At 37.7% G+C, this 26,166-nt stretch overlaps 1 protein-coding gene across 3 annotated transcripts in view; it reads left to right on the forward strand.

The window, feature by feature from the left end:
- Positions 1-26,166, forward strand: part of CCDC141 (coiled-coil domain containing 141) — a 135,028-nt gene that overhangs the window by 48,994 nt on the left and 59,868 nt on the right. For 2 of the 3 annotated variants that reach the window (XM_026696975.2, XM_087917178.1), the window contains exons 6-7: positions 7,880-7,999; positions 15,739-15,933. In XM_026696975.2, the coding sequence (XP_026552760.2) occupies positions 7,880-7,999; positions 15,739-15,933 (315 nt within the window). The remainder of the gene's footprint in view (positions 1-7,879; positions 8,000-15,738; positions 15,934-26,166) is intronic. The other variant, XM_087917153.1, reaches the window with a different exon arrangement.

Raw genomic sequence — 26,166 nt, forward strand, 5'->3', positions numbered from 1 at the left:
TCTTATTTTTGGGAAAACATGGGTATTACCTCCAGGTTGGAAAGCTGTATTTCAGTTGTTGAGAACCAGAAACTGGGCTATGGCTTTCATTCCCATTTGTAAGTTTTTTGCGGGTTGGCTTCTTTGGGAAACAGGAGGCTGGATCAGATGGATTTTCTGTTTGAAGCAGCAGGACTTTTCTGAATCCTTCTGCTACAGAGAGATGAGCAACTAACACCTCTTTTTTTTTTCCTTGGGATGACATAGCTTTTTAAATTCTGTATGGTTTGAACAAGATAAACACGTTAAGGTGTTACACTTTCTGTGACACTTTTTTTTTTACTCAGTGGAAAAGCATGACCAACCTCCCGAGAGAGAGCAGTTCATAGTAGAAAAAGGGATGTTAATTTAAACTGAAAAGCCATATAATATTATGCAGAAATCATCTTAACATAAGAGATACCGAAAGTGTTTTATGTCCTTTGAAACAGGCTGGGCATATAAATTAAATATGCAAATGACAGCATTAGTTTACTGTAGATGCCTCTCAGGACTTTCCCAAAAGCTCCCTGGAGAGTACCATATTACCTGTTTTGTAATGCACTATGCCTATATCATAAATTACAAATTGCTTTTTGAATTTTGATATAAAACCCCCCAAGTAAAGTCTTATGAATATACTTAGGCTTGCTAGCAAACTTTTGAAGCATTCATCAGATGCTCATAATTGCCTCTGCGAGGACTAAATTTACCAGTATCATGACTAGATTGATCTGTATCCAGAATGACAAATCTTATGTGCCTTCAGAAGCATCATCTTCAGTGCCTTTGGCTATAAACTGATAGCTGAGAACAAATCCTCATTTTGAATTAATATAAAGGAGGTAAATTACAAACCATGATGTTGCAGCCACCTCTATCTTAAGTCATGACAGCATCACAAATTACCGTCTTTAAGACTCAGTGAGACACAAACTTGATTGCTTTGTTATGTCTCCTAAGAAAAGTCAGCCTTAGAATGTATGGCTTTCATTTCCCAAGACTGACTCCCATTTTTAAAAAGCGACATTGCAAAATGAATTTATCTAAAAAGCTTGGGAAAATAGATACAGTGAAAACGCTTGCTTTTTAATACTTTTGTTTTTGTAGCATCTAACACAATGTTGTTCAGGAGTGAGATTTTTGCCTCCTTCCCAATTATTTTTTGCCCATCTCAAAAGAAGAGAGAGCGATCAATGAAGTGGGTAAATCTATCTTATTGTGTGAATCCATCTTTGTAATTTGGATAGATCCGTACTTGTTCTTTGCAAATGATTTTTTTAACAGTCCTCCTCTAGCTGCTTTTTCAATGATGTTTCTTGAGTTAATTGACTCCTAATCCTTGTTTATGACAAGCTATTTGGCAAGACAATTTGCAATGTCCTACCTGTCAATGAATACTTCAGCTTCAACCAAAACAATACAAGGGCACAAAATAGATACAAACTAAAGATAAACCGCACCAAACTTGATTGCAGCAAATATGACTTCAGCAACAGAGTAGTCAATGTCTGGAATACTCTACCTGACTTTGTGGTTTCTTCCCCAAACCCCAAAAACTTTAACCTTAGACTGTCTACTATTGACCTCACCCCTTTCCTAAGCGCACCAAAATGTGCCTACCATCCCTGTCCTATTGTTTCTTTTTTTTCTTATTCATATCCATTTCATGCATTTATAACCATGTTTATACTTATACCTGTTATCTAATAATTGTTTGAGAAAATAAATAAATAAATAAAAATAAAGACCCCCATGCATCGGTGTGATATTAATAATATAATCCAGCATTTCCAGTCATAAAGAAGTTTATATGTGTTATAAGTGTTTTAAGAGTTTCTGCCCTCCTTTTCAGACCTTGGCCCTTAGAAAGCACTATGTACTGTAACAAAATCTTTGGGACTGGGAATTGCAGGTAACCTGAACAGATGCACAGATTCAGCTCTGGCACAAACAGGTGTCACCCTGCATAGGGCTACTCAATCTATAGTCAAATGTTTCTCTCATTTTTAGAATCACATTTTACCAGCAGTAATAATAACCTTGGTTTATTCTATTTCAATAGCTCACGGGCATGTATGATTTTTAGGCCTGTATGTTCAAAAACGATACAATTTTCTTAACTTATTGCTGTGCAGTATTCTGAGCAGTTTCCTAATTGCTGAATGCTCTTCTCAGTCAGATATATTCAATAGTGCCCCCGCATTAATGGAAACCATAAGGCAGACAGAGTTAGTTTTCCCATAATTATCGTAGGAAGCATATCCATTATTAATGTAATTTTCTTAATGTCTTCCAAACATACTCCTATGAAGTGTACAAATCCATCTAGTTATTCAAGGAATTTGTGCTTGTTTATTCATATCTTGCATTTCTAAATGAAGATGACGATAGCAGGTTTGGCCTTGTTCTGATGCAGTAGGAGCTTCCATGTACTGGAGCTCTTTTCTACTGGTAGAAAAGCATAACGATTTTCAGATATTATGAATAGGAAAAGAGAAATTAGGATTGCACTGCAGTTTAGATGGATTTCTGATTACATTTAATATAGTTATACATTTTAATATTTTCTCATGCTATTTCTGCTACAGCCATTACGTATGAAAATTGATATTCAGAAGGGGAACATCGTGCTTGTGTTTATTAGTTCTAATCCCTGCACTGATCCAAATTCTAACAGAAAATAAGCCTTTAATAGAGAAAGGTTTATATCAGCCAAATTTCTAGTAAAAATTCAGACTTAACAAAACTTGGTGCCTTTCCCCCTTGCATCCAACCACACAGCATGAATGTGCCTCGGCAATTTCTTTTTGCGATATGTCCTCATGATGATTCCTTTATCTTATTCTCACCCCATTAATGCAATGGATCTAAATAAACTATACCAGCCTCAATATAGCTTTTCCTTCTTAAACTAGCAATAATTTGTTGCAGTGTAAGCCCTTGTAAATAAAACTAATTTTTATTAGCTTTTATTTTACTGTTTTTAACTTTTGTTCTGGAACAAGTAAGTAAGGGTAGATGAAGAACCAGTTGATGGTTGGTTCAAATGTGCAGGTTTACCTCCCTTTTCTGCATACTTTTTCACTGGGACTTCAGTGTAGCAACCATGAGCACCAATGTGCATCTAGAGAACCTCTTGTCCCAAAGGTGCTTTTTCAAGCAGCGAATGGACTTTCTGGTTTTTCTTTGAAGATGTTTTGCTTCTCATCCAAGAAACTTCTTCAGCTCTTCTTGAATGAGAAGCGAAACATCTTCAAAGAAAATCAGAAAGTCTAGTTGCTGCTTTGAAAAAGCACTTTGGGACAACCATCACCTGGATGACTGAGAATCTCCATAGACATTTAGAGAAACTCTTCTGAGGCCCATGAGCTTTCCCCCTCTTTTTAAAAAAGGTATTAAAATATTACTTCAATATTAAGCAAAGTTACAAAAGAAACTGATATGTTGCCTTTGGAATCATCCTTATATCTAAGAATGGTCTTGGATTCTTCGTAAATATCACTGTACTTTTGAAAACTAAAAAAAGATAAAAGTGGTCATGAAATGTAGATGAACACCACCAATTCTTTCATACAGACTTAAGTTAAAAGCTAAAAATATATTGATTTATGAATTCCATATTAGCCATTGTTCTCTGTTGATACTTGTCTACACTTTTTGTTCCTTTGCATAAAATATTAGAGTCGTTTCATATGTTTTTCTTTGTTGCCAGTTTCTCAGAATCAACTTTCATTCAAGCAGTGTTGCAGCATATTATCAATCTTTTAAAACATACCCGGGGAAAAGAACCTCTTCTTCTTTTTCCTCTTCTTCAACAAGTTTCTTTTGCTACTGTTAGTTATAGGATCAAGGGACAATTGCAGAGCTGATGGAAAGTGAGAGATTAAGTCTCTTGATAGTAGGCTATGGCTTGATACTGAACTGGTTGCCTAGAGATTGTGACAGAGAGCAATCTTATACTTGTATCTTGTGATAATTGATATTTTGTGTTTGACTGTACTCTCTGTGGTAGCCACTCTGTGAATGAGCAAACATCCTTAGAAGAACTGTTTACTGGGATTGCTCATCACTTGCTAAAAAATGTCAGATGTAACAATTTATTTCAAAAGGTTAGCATCCCTCACCTAAACCTGGGGCCCATTTCTCACACAGATTTCTTAAACTAAACTAAAACAAAATCTGCAATAAATATATTGTCAAGATTATGGTCTTCCTCCAAAACAGGATTTGTGGAGCAGGCTTGATTCAGTTTCATATGCCACTTTTCTCCATTTTCCTTGGTTTGTGTGCAAGAGGAAGACTGCAATAATTCCTACTGTTATTTAGCAACAAATCAGGCTTCCCTTCAATTGAAATCCTAAACCATGGATTATGATTTTGGATCCTGATTTTAACTGCCAAAGGATTCCTGAATACAATTCAAAATGCTGATTTTAACTTGTGAAATCCTATATGGCCTGGCCTTACAGTATATAAATTCTAGACAGACTCCTCTAACCAAATTCACCAGTCTGAGGACTTTTTATCAGGACAAATTGTTGGTGATGTCCCATTATCTGAAAGTTGAAGGGGAAGGCAGGCTTGGAGACATAGTTCCTCCATTTTGGCTCTCATCCTCATGAAGAGCCTCTCCACCCACGTGAGATTGGCTCAAATTGTAATACCTTTTAAGAAGCTCCCTAAAAATGAATTATTCCCCAGGTCTTTTCAGTTAATTGCGATTTTATTATTGTAAACTGCCTAGGGTCATGAGATGGTGCAACAGATCAATTAAATATGTAAATTAAAAAAACTAGTTTGCTGTAAAGTATAGTGGCCCCATATCCTTTATAATGGAGACTTCTTTATTTCAAAAAGCTGTTTTTTAGAATTTTTAAATTTTATTTTCTTGCCAATTTTCCTTTGCAAAACAAAGTTATAAAGAATTTTTTTAAAATCCTTATGGACCTCTTTCAGATTTGCCCTTTGTTTAGATTTGTACTTTATTTCTTTCCAAGAAAACACGGTCACTGTATTCTAAAGTGAAAGGGGAAATGCCAAAACTTCCTCCTAAGTTTGTTGGGGGAAAACGTTTACTATATATCCACTTCTTCATATTTTTTATTTAAAAATAAAATCAGGACTTAAATGTGGAGCGATAATCAAAATGAATAAATTTGAAGCACTCAAAAAATCATTTTGTTATGATTATGTAAAAATGTTATAATCTGGGATCAGGTTGCTCACATAAAGAGATGTGTAAAAAATAAAAAACTTTTTGGAAAAAAAATCATTTTGTGATGTGACATCAGATTAAAATTTAATTTCTTTAATTATCTTTTTTTTTTAATCCCGTGCTACTTTGAACAGTTTGGTAATTTGCTGAGTTTGTAGTTGAACAGTTTATTGGAAACACTCTTGTTTAGGTTCAGAATATTCTTAGCAAAATTCTTTCTAACTGAGTTATTAATAAGACCAGAAGATGGTGTCTGTCTAATGTAATTTTTTTCCCTTCTGTTCAATTTGGTCTGATTCTCAAACTGCCTAGAAAAGATCCTGCAGTTTTCTTACCAAGGTTTTTTTGAGGTAGTTTTCCATTTCCTCCTTCCTAGAAAGTGGCCAGCTCAAGGTCACCCAGCTGGCTTTGTGTTTAAAGCAGGACTAGAACTCAATGTCTCCTGCTTTCTGACATGATGCCTCAACCATTGCACCAAACTGGCTCTCCGTGTAATTAGATGCAATGAAATCTCGCTGAACTTAATGAAATTAAGCCACATCAGGGTTGTGTTTGACCTTGGGGAGCTGGAGTGGGCATGGCCAGCTCAATGTCACTCATGTCAGGAGTGCCTGTGGTGGCCCAAGTGCTCTGCCAGTGAAAACGGACTCCTGAGCTTCGTTTTTAGGTGTGATGGCCTCCTGCAGCCCTCTGCCAGCAAAAACGGAGCTCGGGAATGCCTCACATGGCTCTCACAAGCTCTGTTTTAAGCTGTGATGGCCTCCTGCAACCCTCTGCCAGTGAAAACGGAGCTTGGGAAGGCCGTGTTTTTGCTGGCAGAGGCACTGCAGGCCAGTCCTTTGCTATTTCCAGGGTGGCCCTGTGGACCAAATCAAAGCACCCTGTGGGCTGGATCTGGCCCCCGGGGCCTTGAGTTTGACACCCCTGGATAAAGGTCTTTGAAGGGAAGATAAGATTTCTAGTGACTTAGAGACATTTTCGGGTGTTTTCTTGGTTCAGGAGGAATAATTAAATGCTGGATTGTGGTCTATGCTTAGACAATTATTCAATATGTAGTTAAAGTAAGAGACCTGCACTGTAGCATGTACTGTACTTTATTCATTTTATTTCCCTATTAGGGGAATATTGTGTTATTACTGAAGGATTATGTGTTATTACTGAAGGACTATTGTGTTATTACTGAAGGATTATGCAGGATTGGCTTCTACACGTTCATTAGAGCACCAGTGAATACAGCTATATGGACAGAGGATCTATTTTCATAATTATTTGTAGTCATTATGTGATGCCATCATTTACTTCCCTGAGGCATATTTTGGCTGGGTTGCAAACTTGGGAACAAAGAGTTGTTTTTATATCGCCATCTAATGGTCATCCAGCTTTGCATCCCAGAAATGATAGGCCTTGTTTACTTAGCCCAATTCTATCGTGGTTACCTTCCTGGATCTAAAGTTAATAGTCTTGTGATTATTCCTGTTCCTTCAGGTTTTCCTCCCAATCACTCTGTACAATAAGTCAGGGTGACAAAACTGGCTGACCTGAACGCATCTGGGAAATTTCATGGCTGAGGCATTTCGACCTGTTCTCCTCAGTCCTCATCAGAGCCACCTGCAGGATGTAGTCAAAGAAATCAAGATGGTAGACACAGTGGTCTGATTGAAGTCCTGCCTGTTTTTATGTGCAATCACACCTTTTTGCTTCAATCACACCACTTTGGCTGCCATCTTGACTCAGTCCTAACTCAACAGTCTTTATATTATAATGGCATGAGGTGACAACTGCTGGGGAAGGGTGTCACTTTGTAGAGAAAAGACTGGTGTGGTTAATGTGCCAATTTGTCCTTGAACTGAGTTGTGCAATGTGCATGAGATACTAAGTCACTCCTCGTGACCTTCACTACAATTGACTACAGTCAATTTCTGGAAGTGGAATCATGGGGCAGCATATTTTTGCACCAAACATTAAAATGTCTAGAATTTACGTTGCCTTAATCTTCATTGGCAATGTTGGTGATCATGAAATGTGATTCTGTTCCTTCCTACATGCATTGACAAAACTAAGCCTAAAAGGGACTCTGGCTGAAACTAAAATGAATAGATCAATTTAAAAAAAACCACTTAGAAGTATTGCAAAACACAGTTCTGGAAATGAAACAATGCAGTAAAGCAAAATAAAAACAAAAATGTATACTTATATATGTCTGTTCAGAATTAAGCCCAATGAAATTAAATAGGACTTATTTCCTACTACTGTCATCTGCTTACAAATGCCTGTGTTGCAATGATAGTGAGAATTGTAGCCCAACAAATCCGGAAATGACAAAGGCTGAATAAGCAATATCAAGAATAGATTAACATTCTAATGCAAGTTTTTCTGTTTATTGCTTTATTGTGTTAAATACAATATTTTAATAGTCTTTTCATCTGAGATAACTATGGATTACAGAACAAACCACAGTTGTTTGACTTAATACAACATAATCTAAGAAACTATATTTTGGCTTAACACAGTGATTAAAACTTCCATCTGTCAGTCCACAAGAGAATAGCCTGTGTCAGCAGTGTAGCTTCTATCCCTATTGACTCAGCTTCCATCAAGCTCTTTAAGTACATTATTCATTTAAAAGATTGTTTCTGATTTCAGATAACCTCTTGGTACAAGAAGAACATAAAAGATTACATTAATAAGCAAAACTTGGGGTCGTCTTTAAAGGAAAATGAAGCATTGCTTCAGGAACACAAGGAAATGGAATATAAGGTTAAAGTAAGAACTCTTTATCTGAAGTGGTCACATTCTAGTTTTCCAATCCCTTATGGAGTATTCTATTGATGTTTTTGTTTTTATTTTTTTTAGAAGATTGTAGTTTAACTTGAGACATTGATTTTAAAATATTTATCTAAGGTTACATAATCTGATTACCATTATCTTTTTTTATTATTGTTGTTTTCCTATTTCAAAATGAAACTTTTCTTATTACTGACAAGGAAGCATCCTTCTCAGCTCGGTCTGAACTTGCTTTGTTCTTTCTAGCAAAATCTGTAGCATGCTTGAAGGTGAAGTAAATGTCAACAATAAAATTAGCATTTTATATATAAAAATATATAGAAACCAGTGAAATCAGTTTATAAAAAAAATAAATCAGGGATTTCAGGCAATCCAAAGACTGAAGGGCCACCTCACTCACAATACACATATATGCACATACTCCAATTGCATTCAAAGGAACATAAGCATTCTCCTTCCCTTCCCACCATTTTATCTATAATGATTAGCAAATAGTGTAAATCATCCAGTAAATCCCAGGGCTAAATAGAAACGACAGTAGTTTAATGCTATAACCCAGGGCTGTCAAACTCGCAGCCTACGGGCCATATGCGTCATGCACTGGCCACGCCCACGCCCGGTTTAGCAAAGGGGAAAAAGTCATGATACATCACATGATGACCCTGTGATGATGCAAGTTTGACACCCTTGCTGTAACCGATGCATAAGGGCTCATAAAATGTTAATGTATGCATTTTTACATAGGACAATTGATGCAAAATTGAAGGGAACAATAATTCATCCCTTAATGGCCAAAATACATATACTGTGCCTGGACACAGAACTTGTCTTTCACAAATAGCTGGAGGTCATCCAGATCACGGCTCTGATGTGAAAAAGTGCACAGCTTGAATCTGTTGCCCATTACATTCCCAACCTGGTTCTCCTGCATTTGCTGTTTGCTTAGGGCGAAACCTGCAAATTGGAAATAGATGATACAGAGGATTGTCTGTACCATCTATTCTAACTTGTCTTCCAGCTGGTGCTGAAGTTGGTTATGGAAACAAAAGCCCTGATGCTATCTGCAGGCAACTTCATGAGCTACCTTCTTTTTGAGCAACCATCCTTTTATTTATTTTTTAAAAAGATTTATGCTAATATTCCAGCTTGTGCTCACTGGAGCTCTTTTTCTAACGTAGTTGCAACAGTTTTATGAAACAGCCTTTGAGCTGTAATTTTTGGGGTTATTGTTGATAGTTGATTCTTTTGTTTTAAATTCTTTTACAAAATGAATTGCACAGATATTTCTCTGTTTGCTCTATCATTAACAGAATGACATGCATATTTCATTGCAGAATGCATGTTATTAAATTTAACTCAGCTAAAAAAACGATCTGTCTAGAATTTTAGTAAAATCTTCTATAGAAGAGCTAGCAAGTTGCTTTCCATTAAAAGGAGAATGTTAATCATTCCAATTTAATTCCCACTTAACAACTTCTTTTTGCAACTAGATTTTCAGAGGAACGTTTGTTTTTGTTTTTTAAACAAGCATATGATTTTGAAAGCCCAACAACTTCTTGCGAACAAATGGTCCAAATGTTTTTATTTTTTAGTAAAGCATCATTTCTTCTCTACTACTCGCCTCACCTTTTTCTTAACTTTTTTAAAAAACTGCAAGTTCAATCTTGGATCTATCAAGGGTTGAGAATGGAACACCAAAAGCAGCAATTTAAAAGGTTACTTTCTCTGAAGACATAATGTGAAAAAGTGTGAACTGTTCTGTGGAGAATCACAAAAGGTTATATGTAAGGCTAAATGTTTTTGTAGTTATTCAAAGAAATTGAAAAGACAGCAATAGGAGACTTTTATTTGGTTTTGGTGAAAACATGTAACTACATTTTCTTGCTGCAAATATCACTTAGCTTTCAAAACATAGCATTTATGGCCACTTTAAACCAAACCAAATGACTATGAATTCTTTGTTATAAGTAAGATATATTCCACAACTCACCTTACAGTTCAGAACTTTTTCTCTATATCTCAGCAGATGGGCAGGGAAAAGTATCTTTGTCCATGGGACTAAGAAAGAATTTATCTGAAGGATGAGTCACATATTACAGTACATGATCCCTGTATTTAAGAATGGAGTACTGACTCCATGAAAGGCCCTCTAAAACAAGCAATATTTTCGGGAGCTGATGTATGGGCTGGCCAACTTATAATTAGTCTGACTCCTAAGGAGGCAATATGTATGGCCACAGGGATGGATAGGCTTCCTTCAAAGTGACATTAACTTTTCATTGAAGAAAGTAATTGAGGTGTACATAGTATACATTAGTATCTACAGCATGGGTATTAAACTCACGGATCACAGGCTGGATATGTCACATACTGGCCACGGCCACCCCCAGATTAGCAAAAGGGGAAAAACTCACAATACATCACGTGACAAGAATATGACAATATGAGTTTGACAACCCTGATCTAGGGCAGTGGTGGCTAACTTTTTTGGGCTCCCATGCCGAAAATTGTGCTTGTGAGCCAGCACCCAGAAGGCAATGCAGGCAGGCCCCCCCACGCCCCCTGTGCATGTACATGCAACCCCATGCACCGCACATCTTTGCGCATGCATGCATAACCCCATGCACCATGCGTCTCTGCCTGTGTGAGCATGTCTCGTGTGCACCCCTTCCCCCTGCACATGCACACCAGATACCCAACAATCAGCTGGCGTGAGGGCAGCACGCACACATGCGCAGTAAGGCTCTTCTGAGCAACCTCTTTCAGCACGCATGCCATAGGTTCGCCATCACAGATCTAGGGGGACAGGTTTAAAGAGGTTTAACATTCAACTGAAAACAATTCATTTAGTTACAAGGGGACTGAAAAAGTGATTTAAAATTGGTCCTTGCAATTATGACCATGAACATCTTCACAGTCCTGTGATCAAAATTTGGGCATTGGATAACTGGTATGTATTTTCAACAGTTGCATAGTTCCAGAATCATGTGATCACCATTTGTGGCCTTCCCAACTGGCTTTTTACAAGTAAAGTCAATAGGGAAAGTTGGATTTGCTTAACAATCATGTGATTCATTGAACAATTGCAGTAATTCATTTAACTATCATGGCAAAAAAAATAAAATAAAATTGGGCACGACTCACTTAACAACTGCCTTGCTTAACCATGGAAATTCTGATCCCAATTGGGTTGTAAATTGAGAACTACCTGAAATGGCTACCTAATACCTGAATAAGAATGAGCAAGCACTAGCAGTAATGCTTTTAAATGGTTGTCTTCATAGTTTAGTATGTTCTTTAGCTTTAGGATAGGTAGAAAATTATGATAGATACACCCACAATTTGGATATAATAACCTTCCCATAATTTGGTAGAGTTAATGTATGTGTTGTTTTCATTAGTATCTTAGACACATTTTCCCAGAAAGGCATTTGTTACACTTTAAAAATAAATATATAAAATATAATATTGGCCATGTGGGATTCGAATCAGTGAAAAAGGCCTTATTAGTCCTGATTATGGTGCAGTGCACACCTGAATACTCATTAATTAATTTTTCAGACGGGGGGTAAGGAATTAGGGGTGACTCCAAAATTTCTATAATGGAAAGAAGGACTTCATGTAATTAATAGGAGCAAACCAGCTTTTATTTTAAAATTCCTACAGTGACCCTGTTTTATTGTTTATTAAAAGACACATACCATTAAATAATAAATGTGGTTTGTAAGTGAATGGAATGCTATCCCAAGAGATTGTAAAGAATGAGATTTTTGTGAAACAGATATTCTGCCCTTGGTAAATGTTGAGGATTATATTTTTCCCCTTATACTTTCAATCTTTGTCCAGTGTTATTATTCTGATCCAAAGATTAAACTCTTAACCATTCTGAAGATTAATAAAAAGCAGAGAGTTGGTATGATTATTAAAGAAAATTAAATTTTAATTGCAATTTATCTGCTAGATGGCACTGAGGAACTATGGAGACCATTTTATAAATGTTATTTCCATTTAAAATTCTTTTCAGTTAGTGATTTCAGCTTTTCTAAGGCAGCATTTTCCACAAGTAAAAATTTAATTAGCACATGAATAGTCCTGCAAAATCTAGACTCTGCATTTTGTTTTTAAATGGGGTTTTCTATAACTTAATTCACCATTAGGAGTGTCTATTACATTACGGTGAGTAATACATATTCAAGGATCCTGGGTGGCAACTAATAATTGCTATCAGTCATATTTCAAATTGAACAAGAACTGAAGAATAGACCACAAGTAATAGAACTAAGAATGCACTCATTTGCATCATTTAAGGATATTCTGCTTTAATGTTTACACATCAGTTGTCAGAAATATCAGCACAATACATTTTCATCCATACAAAACAAGCTAGCAAGTAAATATCAGAAAAGAAAAAAAGGGTTATTTGCTAAGAACTTAGTAGATCTTAAAATTTTACTCAGGGAATGTTTGCTCCTGTCAAGCCAAGGAACAAGCAAAGTTCCATGAGTGTTTTCCAGCTTTTTATGAATCAACCCCCAAAGAAACTTTCCTGATTTAAAAATTTCTGAATTAATGTATATATTTCAACCATTTTTAGCTGGTTTGCATATTCACTAACTACAAGATATATATACATACATATACATACATACATACATACATACATACATACATACATATGATTGTGTGTGTATGTATGTGTACATACACACATGTACACAAAAGCACACTTAAATAGAAATCTAAATAAATAAAGAGCCTTGTACTTAAATGAGCCCTGGTACTTTTCCTGATTGCTTTATATAGCTTCAGAAGTTTCCCTTGCTGTTATAAGTCCATTCACAATCTATCTTTCATTCTCTGTGAGCCTTGGTAAATTATGTTTTTTTTAAAAAAACACTGTCTATTTTTTTCAACAAAATACCATGTCCTTTATACAAGTTAGAGTAATACATAAAAACTTTTGTATAGCCACATTGTCCATTTATATAGTACCTCCATCTTAAAGTTTCAGAATCATTTCCTTTTCTTTCTCTTTTCTTAATTGATATGCTAGCCATTTTCCTGGTTTGTTGGCAAATTTAAAATTCTTTTGTTTAGCGTAGTTCATCTTTATTTCCAGTTCTATTATTGTTCACATAGATAACTGTTGCTATAAAAGTTTAATCTGATGTGAAATGCTTATCTTTTCTGGCAATTTCTTTAATTCTTCACCTTTTCTTTTTAGCTCATCCAAAATAGCATGCATTTTTCTCCTGAGTCTTCTTTTTAAGTTCAGTATTGTGTTGGATAAAATGACTTCTAATAAAAGCTTTACTTGAATCCCAAATTACTTGTAAATCAGGACCTTTATCTGAGTTGGACTTCTATTAATTTCTTTTTATTTCAGCCTTACTATTATACTGTATAATCAGCAAAAGAGATGATAGAAAAGAAGCATTACATAACAAAACAACAAAATACAAAGACATACAAATACAAATAGAATGACAGTGGCAAAGGCAAGCAAGGGTAGTTCCAATAGTAATAGACGTCTTGGGTACAATCCCAAAACAACACCACTTGAACACCATTGATAAATTTGCCATCGGTCAATTGCAGAAGGCAGCTTTACTTGGAACAGCTTCCATCCTGCAATGATATCTGTAACATCGTCAAATGTCCAGATTTGCCTATCCCAGGCCCATATTAAGGACTTGATAGGTACACAAAAATGCCAAACCCAGTCTGAACATCTGGCTGACTGTGTGATGATCAATAGCGATGATGATGATGATGATGATGATGATGATGATGATGATGTACAATTATTATAATGGCATAGGGCATTAAATCTCTAACAAATGTTCCATTCTTGTGGGGAATAATTTCTGTAACTTGCAACATTATTTTTGTTTACTTATTTACAGCATTATATAGTTTACTTATTCTATAAGACAGGGCCAAACTATGGGGAATACTACATCACATCATGTGCAAATGTTTGCCTGATCCCAAGCAAAATATTAACAAAAGCAAGGGATGCATACCTGATTTGGAATCAACCTTAATCTTTGACTGGCGTACCAAGAGTCACACTCAAAATATATCCCAGCACCAAGCAAAAAAAACAACCAAAAAACCAAATGGGGTTGAGAGAAAAAAAAATTGAATATAAATCAGATCAGTGTATATAAATTAAGTATATTTCCCACTTTTGTCACCTTAAAATTTACAATTCAGTAGTCTTCTTGGCAAGGACCTGAAGACAGTATGTAAGTGTTTCAGGAATGCTGATTGCTTACCTCTGCTATAAGCCAATAGCACAACTGCTAATTCAGGAATTCAGATATGTAATTATAGTGTCCCCATCACTGAATGTGGTAGCTTCCAAACACCAAATATAACATTAAATGTTCCTATTGACCTTAAGTACAGATCAATTAAAGAATTGTAGCATTCTAAAATTAGATGACTTTTGATATAAGCTTTCTCAGAGAAAAAAATAGCATTCTCATTTTTTAAGCGTGCAGATTAAATGTAATTTATTGTTGATTGATTATGTGTCATCAAGTAGGTATTGACTCTTAACAATCAAATATGTAAATTTTCTATATGCCCCTTCCTTGGTCCTTCAAATCTTCCTTGGTCCTTCAAATCTTTCAACAGTACGTCTATCAATGGTGTACTTGAATCAACCTGCCTTTCTACAGGTAGTCCTTGTCTCTTGTCTATTGCTCACCTGAGAGTCTTCTCTATTTTTTTGTTAGCATGTGAAGTTAAAGATATTACACCGTAGTTGACACATTCTGTTTGCCAACACTCTGTTTAATCTCCCTTTTTGGGAATTGGAAGGCAGATTGATCTCTTCCAATCTATTGACCAACTTTGCTTTTATCACACTGCTGTGAGTGTTCCATCGGTTCCTGCAGACTTCCAACTTGATGAGTTCAGTGCTGTCTTGTACTTCTTCCATTTATATGGCACATCTTCTGAGGAATCTTTAATGTTGACATCTCTGCTAGAAAATATTTCAATATACTTGTTTCATCTTTGTTCCTCATCCTTCCCAGGATCACACACACATCTGCCACACTGAAGCATCACAGCGGGACATGAGGAGAAATCAGAAATAATCATTTCTATGCGGAAGTATTTTTAGTATTTTAGTATTTATTTGATTTGTCAATCGCTTACAAGATACAGGTATAAGAATAAATATAGTTTTGAATACATGAGATAGATACTTATAAGAAAAGTACAAAACAGTAGGACAGAGACGGTAGGCATGATTGGTTCACTTATGCACGCCATTATGCATGCATTACTGGGGGGAAGCTGATTTGCTTTTACAAATAGTGCAAAGAAAGCAATATAAAGTACATTGTTAATATATAATTTAGCATTGGCAGAGAGATTTTTCAGATTCAATAAAGACTTCTCAGTTTTGAAATTCATTGTCCTGAGATAGCTAACTGTCCATTTCCCTGGCAACCATTACATATAGAAGGAATATTTATTGTTAGATTATTATCACATCAAATATTTCAGTTTTATTCTTTTCAAGTTGATTTCTGTATTTTCTTGGGGCTATTTATGTTATGTTATCTTTTGATGCATGGGATTTTTATCTTAGTGTGGATATTATTCTTATCTATGATTACTTTGTTGTTATGAATCAAGTAACTTGAATCTAAATCATCATTGGCAGATAATTAACTGACTCACACTTCTCTTCCCAGGAATGGAATTCTGCTATACAAGGATTAAAATCAGAGGCTCTCAAAATTCTGTTTTCAGAGGAGTATGCAGAAAAAGAGCATCTGAAGCTTTCAAATAAAAAAATGAACTTACTGGAACAAGAAGTAAATAGCTGTTTCAAGGAACGGGAAGCGTTGTTGCAAGAAGCCAATGACTTCTTCAATGCAGCAAGGAAGGTTAGTCAAAAATTAAAATTCCTAACAGAAACCTACTGTAAAGATGAACAAGAAGGTCTGTTCTCCCTTAGATTTGTAGCTCTATTGATAAACAGATGAACTGGGAAGGGCAGTATCTGCAAACCAACCTCACTTTCTGGCAGCAAAACTTATTTTGGTGTCCTCCTCAATTTTATTAATGAGCTTATAGAGCACTTCCACATTGCTATGGTTTATATATCCAATTCCTTAAAAACAGTTTGAAGCATATCTTTTTTTAAAAAGCATATCTTTTTTTAAAAAAATAGATTTTTTGTTTTTACTATATAAAGAAAGATCAACAGTTTCAACGTCTATATCAGTGGTTCCCAAACTTTTTCAGTCCACCCCCTCCCCTTGATGCTACAAACTCATCCTCGGTGCCCCCCACCCAGGGGTGGGATTCAAATTTCTGTGGGAGTGGACTAATTTGAGGGTGTGGCTTGCTGGTCACATGACTGGGTGGACATGGCTTGCTGGTCACGTGACTGAGAGGGCGTAGCTTGATGGTCATGTGACTGGCTGGCCTGGCTTGCTGGCTGGGCATGGCTTGCCGGTCACATGACCGGGTAGGTGTGATCTGGTGGTTATGTGACTGGGTGGGCATGGCCAGGTGACTGGCAAACCAAATACACATGATCCTCACTAATGGCCTATTGCTTAGCAAGTGTTCTAATTTATGACTGGCCTCCCCAGAGATACTTGACCTGTTTTTGGAGTTTTGACAGCTATAGACACACATACATACACACTCCCTTCTAACCCTGCTGGAGCAGGTCATTGCACTAGAATCGGCAAAGCATCTCTGATTAGATTCTAGCAGTGAATAAATGTAATCAGAGATGCTTTGCCGATTCTTGTTGATTTGTTTTATTTGTATCTCTTTATTTTATGTTGCTGAATTGCATTGACGTGTGTCCCTTCTTGTGCACAACCCAGAAGCTTTTGTGATTCTTTGCAGCAAAAATTACTGACCTCTGGCTTTGCTCTACTTTTCAAACATGCCGACACTGCCACATTCTAGGTGCCGGCCCCACAGGTCTACTCCATTGAGCCCACTGCACTGGAGGGACCTGCCCAAGCAAGCCAAGTCAATGGGGTGAGCCTGAGAGAGGGAAAGAGAGAGAAAGAAGAGAGAGAGACAGAGACAGAGAAAGAAGGAAGAAAAGAAAGAGAAAAGGGAAAGAAAGAAAGAAAAAGGGACAAAGAAAAAGGGGGGGATGGAAGGAACAGAAAGAAAAAGAAATAAAGAAGGAGGGAGGGAGGAGAAAGATAATGAGATATCTATTCTAGTCCAATCACCTGCTCCAGCAGGGTTAGAAGGGAGTGTGTGTGTGTGTGTGTGTGTGTGTGTTCTCCTTGTAATTTACCAGTACATTTTGGTTTTGCCTTCTTCAGAATTGGCACTGTAATACATTGGGGAAAAGTAATTTTTAGAATGGAGATCAGGTCCAATGGATCCTGTTTAAAGCCTCAACAAAATGTAAGAGCTTCCTGATTGTCTTGACCATGTTTTGTCCACAAAACCTTTAATAGAAACCAAAAATGTTTCAATGTGCTGGCAAAAATGTTTCAATGTGGAAAAGGGCCTCAGTCTAAACTAGGCCTCATTTCAATCTGATGCATCAGGTTTCTCTCTCTCTCTCTCTCTCTCTCTCTCCCTCCCTCCGCCTTCCTCCCTCTCAGACTGGCTTTGCTCTACTTTCCCAATGGGTCTGCAGGGCTGGTGCTTCGAACATGGATGGATGGATAGAGAGAGAGAGAGAGAGACAGACAGACACAGAGAGAAAGGTAGGTAGGTAGGTAGATTGGTAGATAAGTAGATAGGCAGGCAGACCTTTTGGATGAATGTATGGATAGGTAGGTAGGTAAGTAGATTGGTAGATAAGTAGGTAGGTAGATCTATATTGGTAGATAGGTAAGTAGGTAGGCAGGCAGGAAGGCAGGCAGACAGACAGACATTTTGGATGAATGGATGGATAGATAGATAGATAGATAGATAGATAGATAGATAGATAGATAGATAGATAGATAGATAGATAGATAGATAGATATTGGTAGATAGGTAGGTAGGTAAGTAGACAGAAAGGCAGGCAGACAGACAGGCAGACCTTTTGGATGTATGTATGTATGTATGTATGTATGTATGTATGTATGTATGTATGTATGTACAGACAGACAGAATGCGACAGCAGTGGCACTTTGAGAAAGTTAGTAGAGCAAAGCCAGAGTGGGAATTGAAGTCCACACAAGTTGCCAAGGCTGAGAAACATGGGCTGAATATATCAACCCAGCCATTCTGGTTTAGAGTTTAGCAAGCTGTTTGATTCTGGCTTAGTCAATGAATAAACCATGGCTAAGATCTTCCTGCTCCTTAATGCAGCTGCCCCTCTGCCCCTTCTCCAGCCCCCTGCAGCTGCCCTTCTGCCCCTTCTCCAGCCCCCTTTGGCATCCAATTTTGCAATGCCAACCTCCTTGGGGCAGTGATGCAGCCGACCTCACCCTCTTTGCTTCAACCCAAGGTCCACTTCCATTGGACCAAGCAAGGGGAGGTACTCTGCACATGCTCAGAGACTCCCAACTTCAGTGAAGTGTTCTGTCCATCTTTATGCTCCACTCAGGAGGAGGAAAGTGTGCGGAAGCAGGCCAGACCAGCGGAGGCAGAGGGAACGATCGCTTGGAAACTAAGTAAGCAAGCAAGAAAATGCAGGGCTCAGTCGGAAGAACCGGGCTGCAGAGGGAGGCTAGGTTCTAGGTCTGGGACGGCCACGTAGAGTCGAACCTAACCGAGCAACGCGCCTTGGAGAGCTGCAGCTGCACCCACCCTCTTTCTGTGCGCAAGCCTGGCTGGCTGGAGAGACAGAGGCCGGACGGGCACTGCGTGCTCCCTTGTTCTCCGGGGAAGGGGGCCCTAATGCCGGACCACCCACCCCTTCCACTGCACGCGTTGGGAGGGTTTTGCTTTCAGGACTTCTGGCATGCCTCTGCCACTTCCACCAGAGAGGGCAGCCTGCAAGCTAAGGCGCCCTCTTTCTACCACCTCCCACCTCTTCCCCCCCAGGCTTGGCAAGGCTCACCACGCACGGGTTCTGCATTCGAGGCACCGGCTACGGAGCGATGAAACAGTCAATGGGCTGCGTGGACAGCAGTCAGTGAGCCTGCCAGGCCGGCACCTCGGACTCCCCCTGCCACGTCTTAGCACCCCCTGCCGGCCCCCTTGCCTCTTACCGCCCCACCTAAGGCATCCCACCGCCCCCTGGGGGCGGTACCACCCACTTTGGGAACCACTGGTCTATATGAACACTGTTTTGTTTGGTTACAGTTAATTTGAGCAATAGTCATAATAATCATAATGTTCATTGATAGTGATCATATAATAACTCTATTTTGAAATACCAAAAATATTTTGAATCAGTCAGTGCTTTCTCCTGCTGAATGCTTTTTCCTGCTTTCTCAGAGTCTGCAAGAAATAACATTTAGTAGCGCCCAATTCCAATTTCCATTTTTTATTTCTGTTTGTGTGCATTTTTTTTCTGGGAAGATGGGTTTAACCAAGGAGATGGGATGATACCATCTAGGAGAAACCAGACTATCCCAAAGCTTTCTAGATGCCAGTGCAGTAGAAGTGAAATAACTTAATATGTAATTGGAGATGCATCACTGTTCAATAGTTATTAATCAGTTTAGTAAAGGCGAATGGGGTGGAATTACACAAGTATGGTCTAACTTTGAATGATAGAGATATGCAGAGAGAGAGAGAGACAAAGCAAGGAATGGTGTTGCTTCGCTGTAAATCATGTTAGCAAAACCCCAAGAGAGGCATAGGACTTCTGGTTGGTTGGTAATTGAAGTTGCCTTCTTCCAAACCACATGGAAGAAGTCATGAATGGTGCCCCCAGGAGCTTTGTAAAATGTTATGAACCTCACAAAAATAGTGATAAGTCAGATGAAAACAATTAACGATAAATCATTCCAATCTCCCCATTATTTCTACATGAACGTGGTTAGATGATGTGTGAAACGGAAAGCATACCATGCATGATTTTATGTAAGCATGCATGGAAGTGCCTTCATGGAAACAGAACATGGAGAGTAGGCGCAATGGTGAGCTACTGATAGAGCCCCAATTTATATGTTTTATAGTAAGGATTCTGGACTCCTGCTAGCAATAAAATATCTTCTTTTCTGCCTAAAATAATTCTGCCGAAATGAAGAAAACTTGGCTGGTCCAGTTCTGGGGATCAAAAAAAAAAATCATATCACTCAAAACTCTTAGTTTAGCATTAGAATAGGTAGTTAGCCATTCCTTAAAATGGTTTTTTTTAATATAAAAAACATGTTCTGAGAGCCTCATTAGAATTATAAAACGTTCCAAAATCATTAGATCTTTTCAAAAAATATGTGGTGCAGAGCCCAAATTAGTATTTTGTTTATTCTGTGCTACTCAGCTATGATTGGTGCTCAAAAAGTTTATAATTAATCCCTTTAAAATGTCAATGTATTAGGGATATACAGGAGGTATTTATGGTAGTCTCTTTTGGTTATGGCAGCTGTACTTTCCAGATGGTAAGGACAAAAAGAGATGGAAAAGATTCAAGGACAATTTCTCTTGTAGGAACTTCTGATGCCAGATAGTTGGTGCTATAGTCCACATTTTGGTGCTCCAACATTAGAAGGAGTGGTTGAAGGAAAGGGATTGCAATATGTAGATGGATTATGGAGCTAACTGATAATTAAGATGTCAAGCCACAAAAGCAGCTCATGTTTAATATGCCCTTTCCAGAAGCCCAAAGGACCAAACAGATGGAAAGGTTCCATCTTCCACTTACCAATAGAATTTGTAATAATTGGGATTCGTCTGGGAATTTTAGTTCCACTAGGTTCCATCTGCTGGTTTACTGTAAATAAAGAAGACAATGGGAACTGGATTCTTTTTGAAGATCTTAATGCCCGTATTAGTTTTATGACATAAGCTATTCCCTAAATCAGAAGTGGAAGTCCTGATGCTGTTGAACCTATCTCCAGCCCACCCAACATGGCCAGTAAGTCATGTATGTTGAAAGTTGTAGTTAAATAGCTTTTTGAAGTCCAAAGTTTAACTACGTTACTCTAAATTGAAAAGAAGAAAGCTGAAGTGAATAGCATAGCCAGGGGAGGTGCTATGTTCTTCCTTAGGGATTCTTAATACAGATTCCAGACTAAGTTGTAATTTAAAACTATTTATTACACAACAGTTTTAGTCACAGCACTCACATACTCTTTCAGGCTTTTCTCCTAAGTCCTTCCAATTTCTGTTTACCACAAGTCATTATGTTGTTCCTTTTGTACATAGAAACAATGATAAGCCAATTCTCTCTCTCCCTCCCTCTCCCTCCCTCCCCCCCCTCTCTCTCTCACACACACACATGGAGGGAGGGAGGGAGGGAAGGAGAGAGAGAGAGAGAGAGAGAACCCCAAACTACTTCATGAATTCTAGAAGGTATTCTAATAAATCTGCCATATCTAGCTATCATTCTCTGCATGAAGGTAACTTCAGAGCTTCCAGCTTTTCCACTAAGCTGCTGTCTCTGCCCCAGCGTTCTATGGTGAAAGAGTCTCTGTACTGTGAGATGCAGCAGTTGTGCAGTCTGAAGTAGAAGGGATTGCCACATCACTGCGGTTCAGCTGAGATGGAACCTTTTTAAGATGCTTGACATTTTAATTATAACGCTACCATAATTCAAATAAAGACTCAGAAATGCTCCAGAAGATAAGGTCACACATGCTTTTATATATTGGCTGAAGTTTTATCACCACCCAAATTGTTATCAGTGAGTACCAAGTCCCTACTTTCAAACCGTCATTTAACTAAACATGTGGCATCAGCTTAATGTTTCTTTTGGACCCACTATTTTTGATGGTCCTGCAACAGCTGAATCATCCACTTTCACAGACCAAGATGGTTTGGTACAAATGTGCCGAGAAAGAAGCAATTTAGCAGGTGTCTGCTTTGAAGCCCTTGTGAGGTAGGATGATGTACAGTTAAAACCTTAGCAAATTCCTTTTTCCGGTTCCCCTCCCTTCACACTTTGTGAACTGAAATTTCTCTTGCTCTTTGGAAGCACAGATATGCTTAATGTCACATAGGAAAAATATTAAAGCTAGGTGACCCACAAATGTTGTTCATGATCCGTAACTGCTTCATAACGAGATACAAAATGAGCAAAAATATAAGGTGGTGCATAGAGAATGGCAACAACTGAAATAAGTGTCAAACAAAGCTGCCTCAGGGTAAGAATAACAATAACACAAACACTTATATACTGCTTTACATCCCTCTCTAAGAGGTTTACACAGTCAGCATATTACCCCCAACAATTTGGGTCCTAATTTTATCCACCTCGGAAGGATAGAAGGCTGAGTCAACCTTGAGCCTGCTGAGATTTGAACTACTGCAGGCAGCCAGCAGGCAGCAAAAGTAGCCTGCAGTACTGCACTCTAACCATTGCATCATCGCATCTCATAATCAATGACGTTGTTTGTTCTATGGAGTCAACAATATCTGTGCTTGGTTTATCCAAGGAGGAGATGGTAGGGAATAGTGGCTGATTATCATTTGAAGGTTGAGTTTGCATTTAAGCAGTACAATTCTTGATGAAGCACTCCCTGCCTGAATCAATATTTGGCTGTTAAGATCTGCCATGCAGAATCTGTTTTCTAGCACATTTTATTTTATTTTATTTTATTTATTTATTTGATTTGTCAATCGCTTACAAGATAATAGGTATAAGTATAAACATGAGTAAGAATACAGGAAATAGGTACGAATAAATGGGGACAATAGGACAGGGACAGTAGACATGATTGTGCACTTATGCACGCCCCTTACAGACCTCTTAGGAATGGGGTAAGGTCAATAGTGGATAGTTTGAGGTTAAAGGAGTGGGGGGGGGGGTTAGAGGATGTAACAACAGAGTCAGGTTGTGCATTCCGGGCATTGACCACTCCGTTGCTGAAGTACTTTCTGCAATCGAGTTGAAGCAGTTTATATTGAGTTTGTATCTGTTGTGTGCTCTTGTATTGTTGCGATTGAAGCTGAAGTAGTCATTGATTGGTAGGACATTGTAGCAGATAATTTTGTGTGCTATTCTTAAGTCCAACTGTAGGTGGCGTAGTTCAAGATTGTCCAAGCCCCAAATCTCAAGCCTGAGTGATATTTAGGTGATGTAGGGTATTCCGCTGCGAGCAGAGGAATGTAGTACTCTTCTCATGAAATACTTCTGGACTCGCTCAATTGTATTAATGTCTGATATACAGTACAGATTCCAGACTGATGAGCTGTATTCAATTATTGGTCTAGCAAAAGTTTTGTATTCTCTGGTTAGCAATTCATTATTTCCGGAGGAGAAGCTTCGTAAGATTAGATTTACAATTCTTAATGCCTTTTTGGCAATGCTGTTACAGTGAGCTCTGGTGCTTAGGTCATTTGATATGAGCACTCCAAGGTCTTTGACAGAGTGAGGATCATCAATGAGGTCATATCTGCACTGACTTTTTTTTACCAATGTGTAGGACAGAGCATTTGTTGGTTGAGATTTGGAGTTGCCAGTTGTTTGACCATTCAGACACATAATCAAGGTCACTTTGAAGGACAGTAGCATTGTCGGTGGTGTTGAATAGTTTATGTCATCTGCGAAGAGGACGCAGTTGCTTTTAAGGTGATCACAAAGGTCATTGATATAGAATATAAAAAGTGTGGGTCCTAGAACACTGCCTTGGGGGACACTGCTGTTAACTGGAGCAAGGTTTGATATAGCGCTCCCTATTTTTACTATTTGTTGCCTGTTTGACAGGAAAACAGCAATCCACTTATGGAGGGATCCGGAAATGCTGTAAAAGTTTAGTTTTAACAGTAGTTTGTCATGTACCACTGAATCAAAGGCTTTGCAGAAGTCTATGTAAATTGTGTCTATAGCTTTACCCTGGTCAAGTAGAGTAGTCCATATGTTTTTGCAGTGTAGAAGTTGAAGATTGCAGGACAATTTTTTCCTGAAACCAAATTGTTTTTTGGAGAGTAGGTTGTTTGACACTAAGTGGAGGGTGATGAATTGGTTAATGATTGATTCCATGACTTTGCATGTGACACAACACAGTGAGATTGGTCTGTAGTTTTCAACTAGGCTGGGGTCACCTTTTTTGAAGATAGGGATGACCATAGCTAAGGACCATAGGTTCAGTAAGGAGCTGGTTCTGAATGATATCTCATATATAATGCTTAGGGGTTCCGCTATGGCAGAGGAGAGCTTTTTAAAGAAATATGCACATAATCCATCGGGGCCAATAGATAGGGATGGTTTTAGGTTATGTAGTGCCTTTTCTACGTTATCTTCTGTAAAGTCAATATGTAGTAGATCATTACAGTTAGTTGTGGTACAATTAGGAAATATGGGGCATGAGCCATTGCTGTTTACAAAGACTGAACTGATCTTGGGTTATCTCATGAACTAAGTATTTTGGCACTTTAGATTCAGGTATAACAATCTAAGAGGACTACTGTATGTATAGGAAATTCAGAAACAAGTTTAAATGGTTGATTTGAAGCAATTCCTTGGAACTGTGTAATACTGTATATCAAAATATTTTGAGCAAAGCAACATGGAGTTCTTTTAATGAGAGTGCCTCAGATTCTAGCATAAATAAACCAACAGCTCAATAAACTTACTTCTCCACCAAAGAGTTTGATCCATAAACAAATAATGAAAAGGCAAAAATAATGAGCCACATTTATTTTTCAAAAAATGTTTTGAACAACATAATTGTAAGTTTACAGTTGGTTGTATGGTGGTAAAATGATGTTTTTATTTATTGTATCTATGTAATTTATCTATCTTAACCTTCATGTACTTCAGACAGTTTTGTGTGATTGAAGTATGTGTATAACTAGATGGTGAATTGTTAACCATTTAAATGAATATCTCCACAGATGAACGTTAAAATAGCTTGCAGCAGGGGTATCCAATCCCTGGACTGCGGCCCACTATTGGGCCTTGAATCGTTCATTTGCCTGTTGCTCACACAGAACCATCCCTTCTCCCCCCCCTGCTGCCAGTCCACAAAGCCAGAAAGGTTGAAGAACTTCGGCTTACAAACATCACAAACTCTATTATATAACAATCTTAGCAGGGGTGAAATTCAAAATTTTTCCCTACAGGCTCTGTGGCCATGACTGTAGTAGTGGCTTGGTATACTTGGTATAATAGTAATAGCAACCAGAGGTGATTTTTTATTGATTCAAATAGTCCCTATCACCTTTCCCGAGGTGGGTCTAGGTGGGAATTTCACCCCTGAATTTTAGACATAACTCTTCCACATTTGGTCTCATTCCATACTTCTCTCTTAAGTCCTTCCTCTTCCTATTTGCTGCAGCATCTTGTGGGACTTCTATAGCTACAGTTAAGGCAAGAGAACAGATGAATTACATGGAAACATTCAAACATTGTAAAGACACGATCTATCTATCTATCTATCTATCTATCTATCTATCTATCTATCTATCCATCCATCCATCCATCCACCCACATATACTTATACAAACACACACATACATGCATACATACATACATACATACATACATACATACACAGAAGAGAGAGAGTATCTTTATATACACACACAAAGAGAGAAATACATACACTCTGTTTATTCTTTTGCCACATGTTTAAAAACATCGATTATCAAAGCAATCTCATTGTGTGGCTAGAATTTGAATAGCTTAATTATAAGAAAGAGTTCATGTTTTGTTTTGTTTAGAATTACATTAGCAGATACAGATAATGAATAATCCTTGCTGGGATTTTGGAAAATTAATTAATCTTCAGGTTGTTGTTTTTTTTACAAGGCTTTGAGATAACTAATTCAAATTATCCAAATCAGTTTTTGTTCTTTTATGTTAACAACCAATGCATTCAATTAACAGTAGGAATGAAAATTTATTCAATATAGTTCTCTCTCCCACTTCACTCAAAGAAGAGGTTATTTTGAGTAAGACTAAAAATATTACTTCTGAGAGTATTGAGAAGGCTAGTGCTAGAATTTCCAGATATTCTGAATTTAATTCGGAGCATCCCTTAGCATTGACCATGTTAATTGGGGGATTATTCTCCAGTACTCTGAAATAGTGATAGAAAAATTTACAATTGCTAAAAAGACCTTAAAATTAGTTATAAGTCTATTAT

The sequence above is a fragment of the Pseudonaja textilis genome, chromosome 1 (assembly GCF_049901715.1).
Source record: "Pseudonaja textilis isolate UNSWEBS1 chromosome 1, rPseTex1.2, whole genome shotgun sequence".
NCBI lineage: Eukaryota > Metazoa > Chordata > Lepidosauria > Squamata > Elapidae > Pseudonaja > Pseudonaja textilis.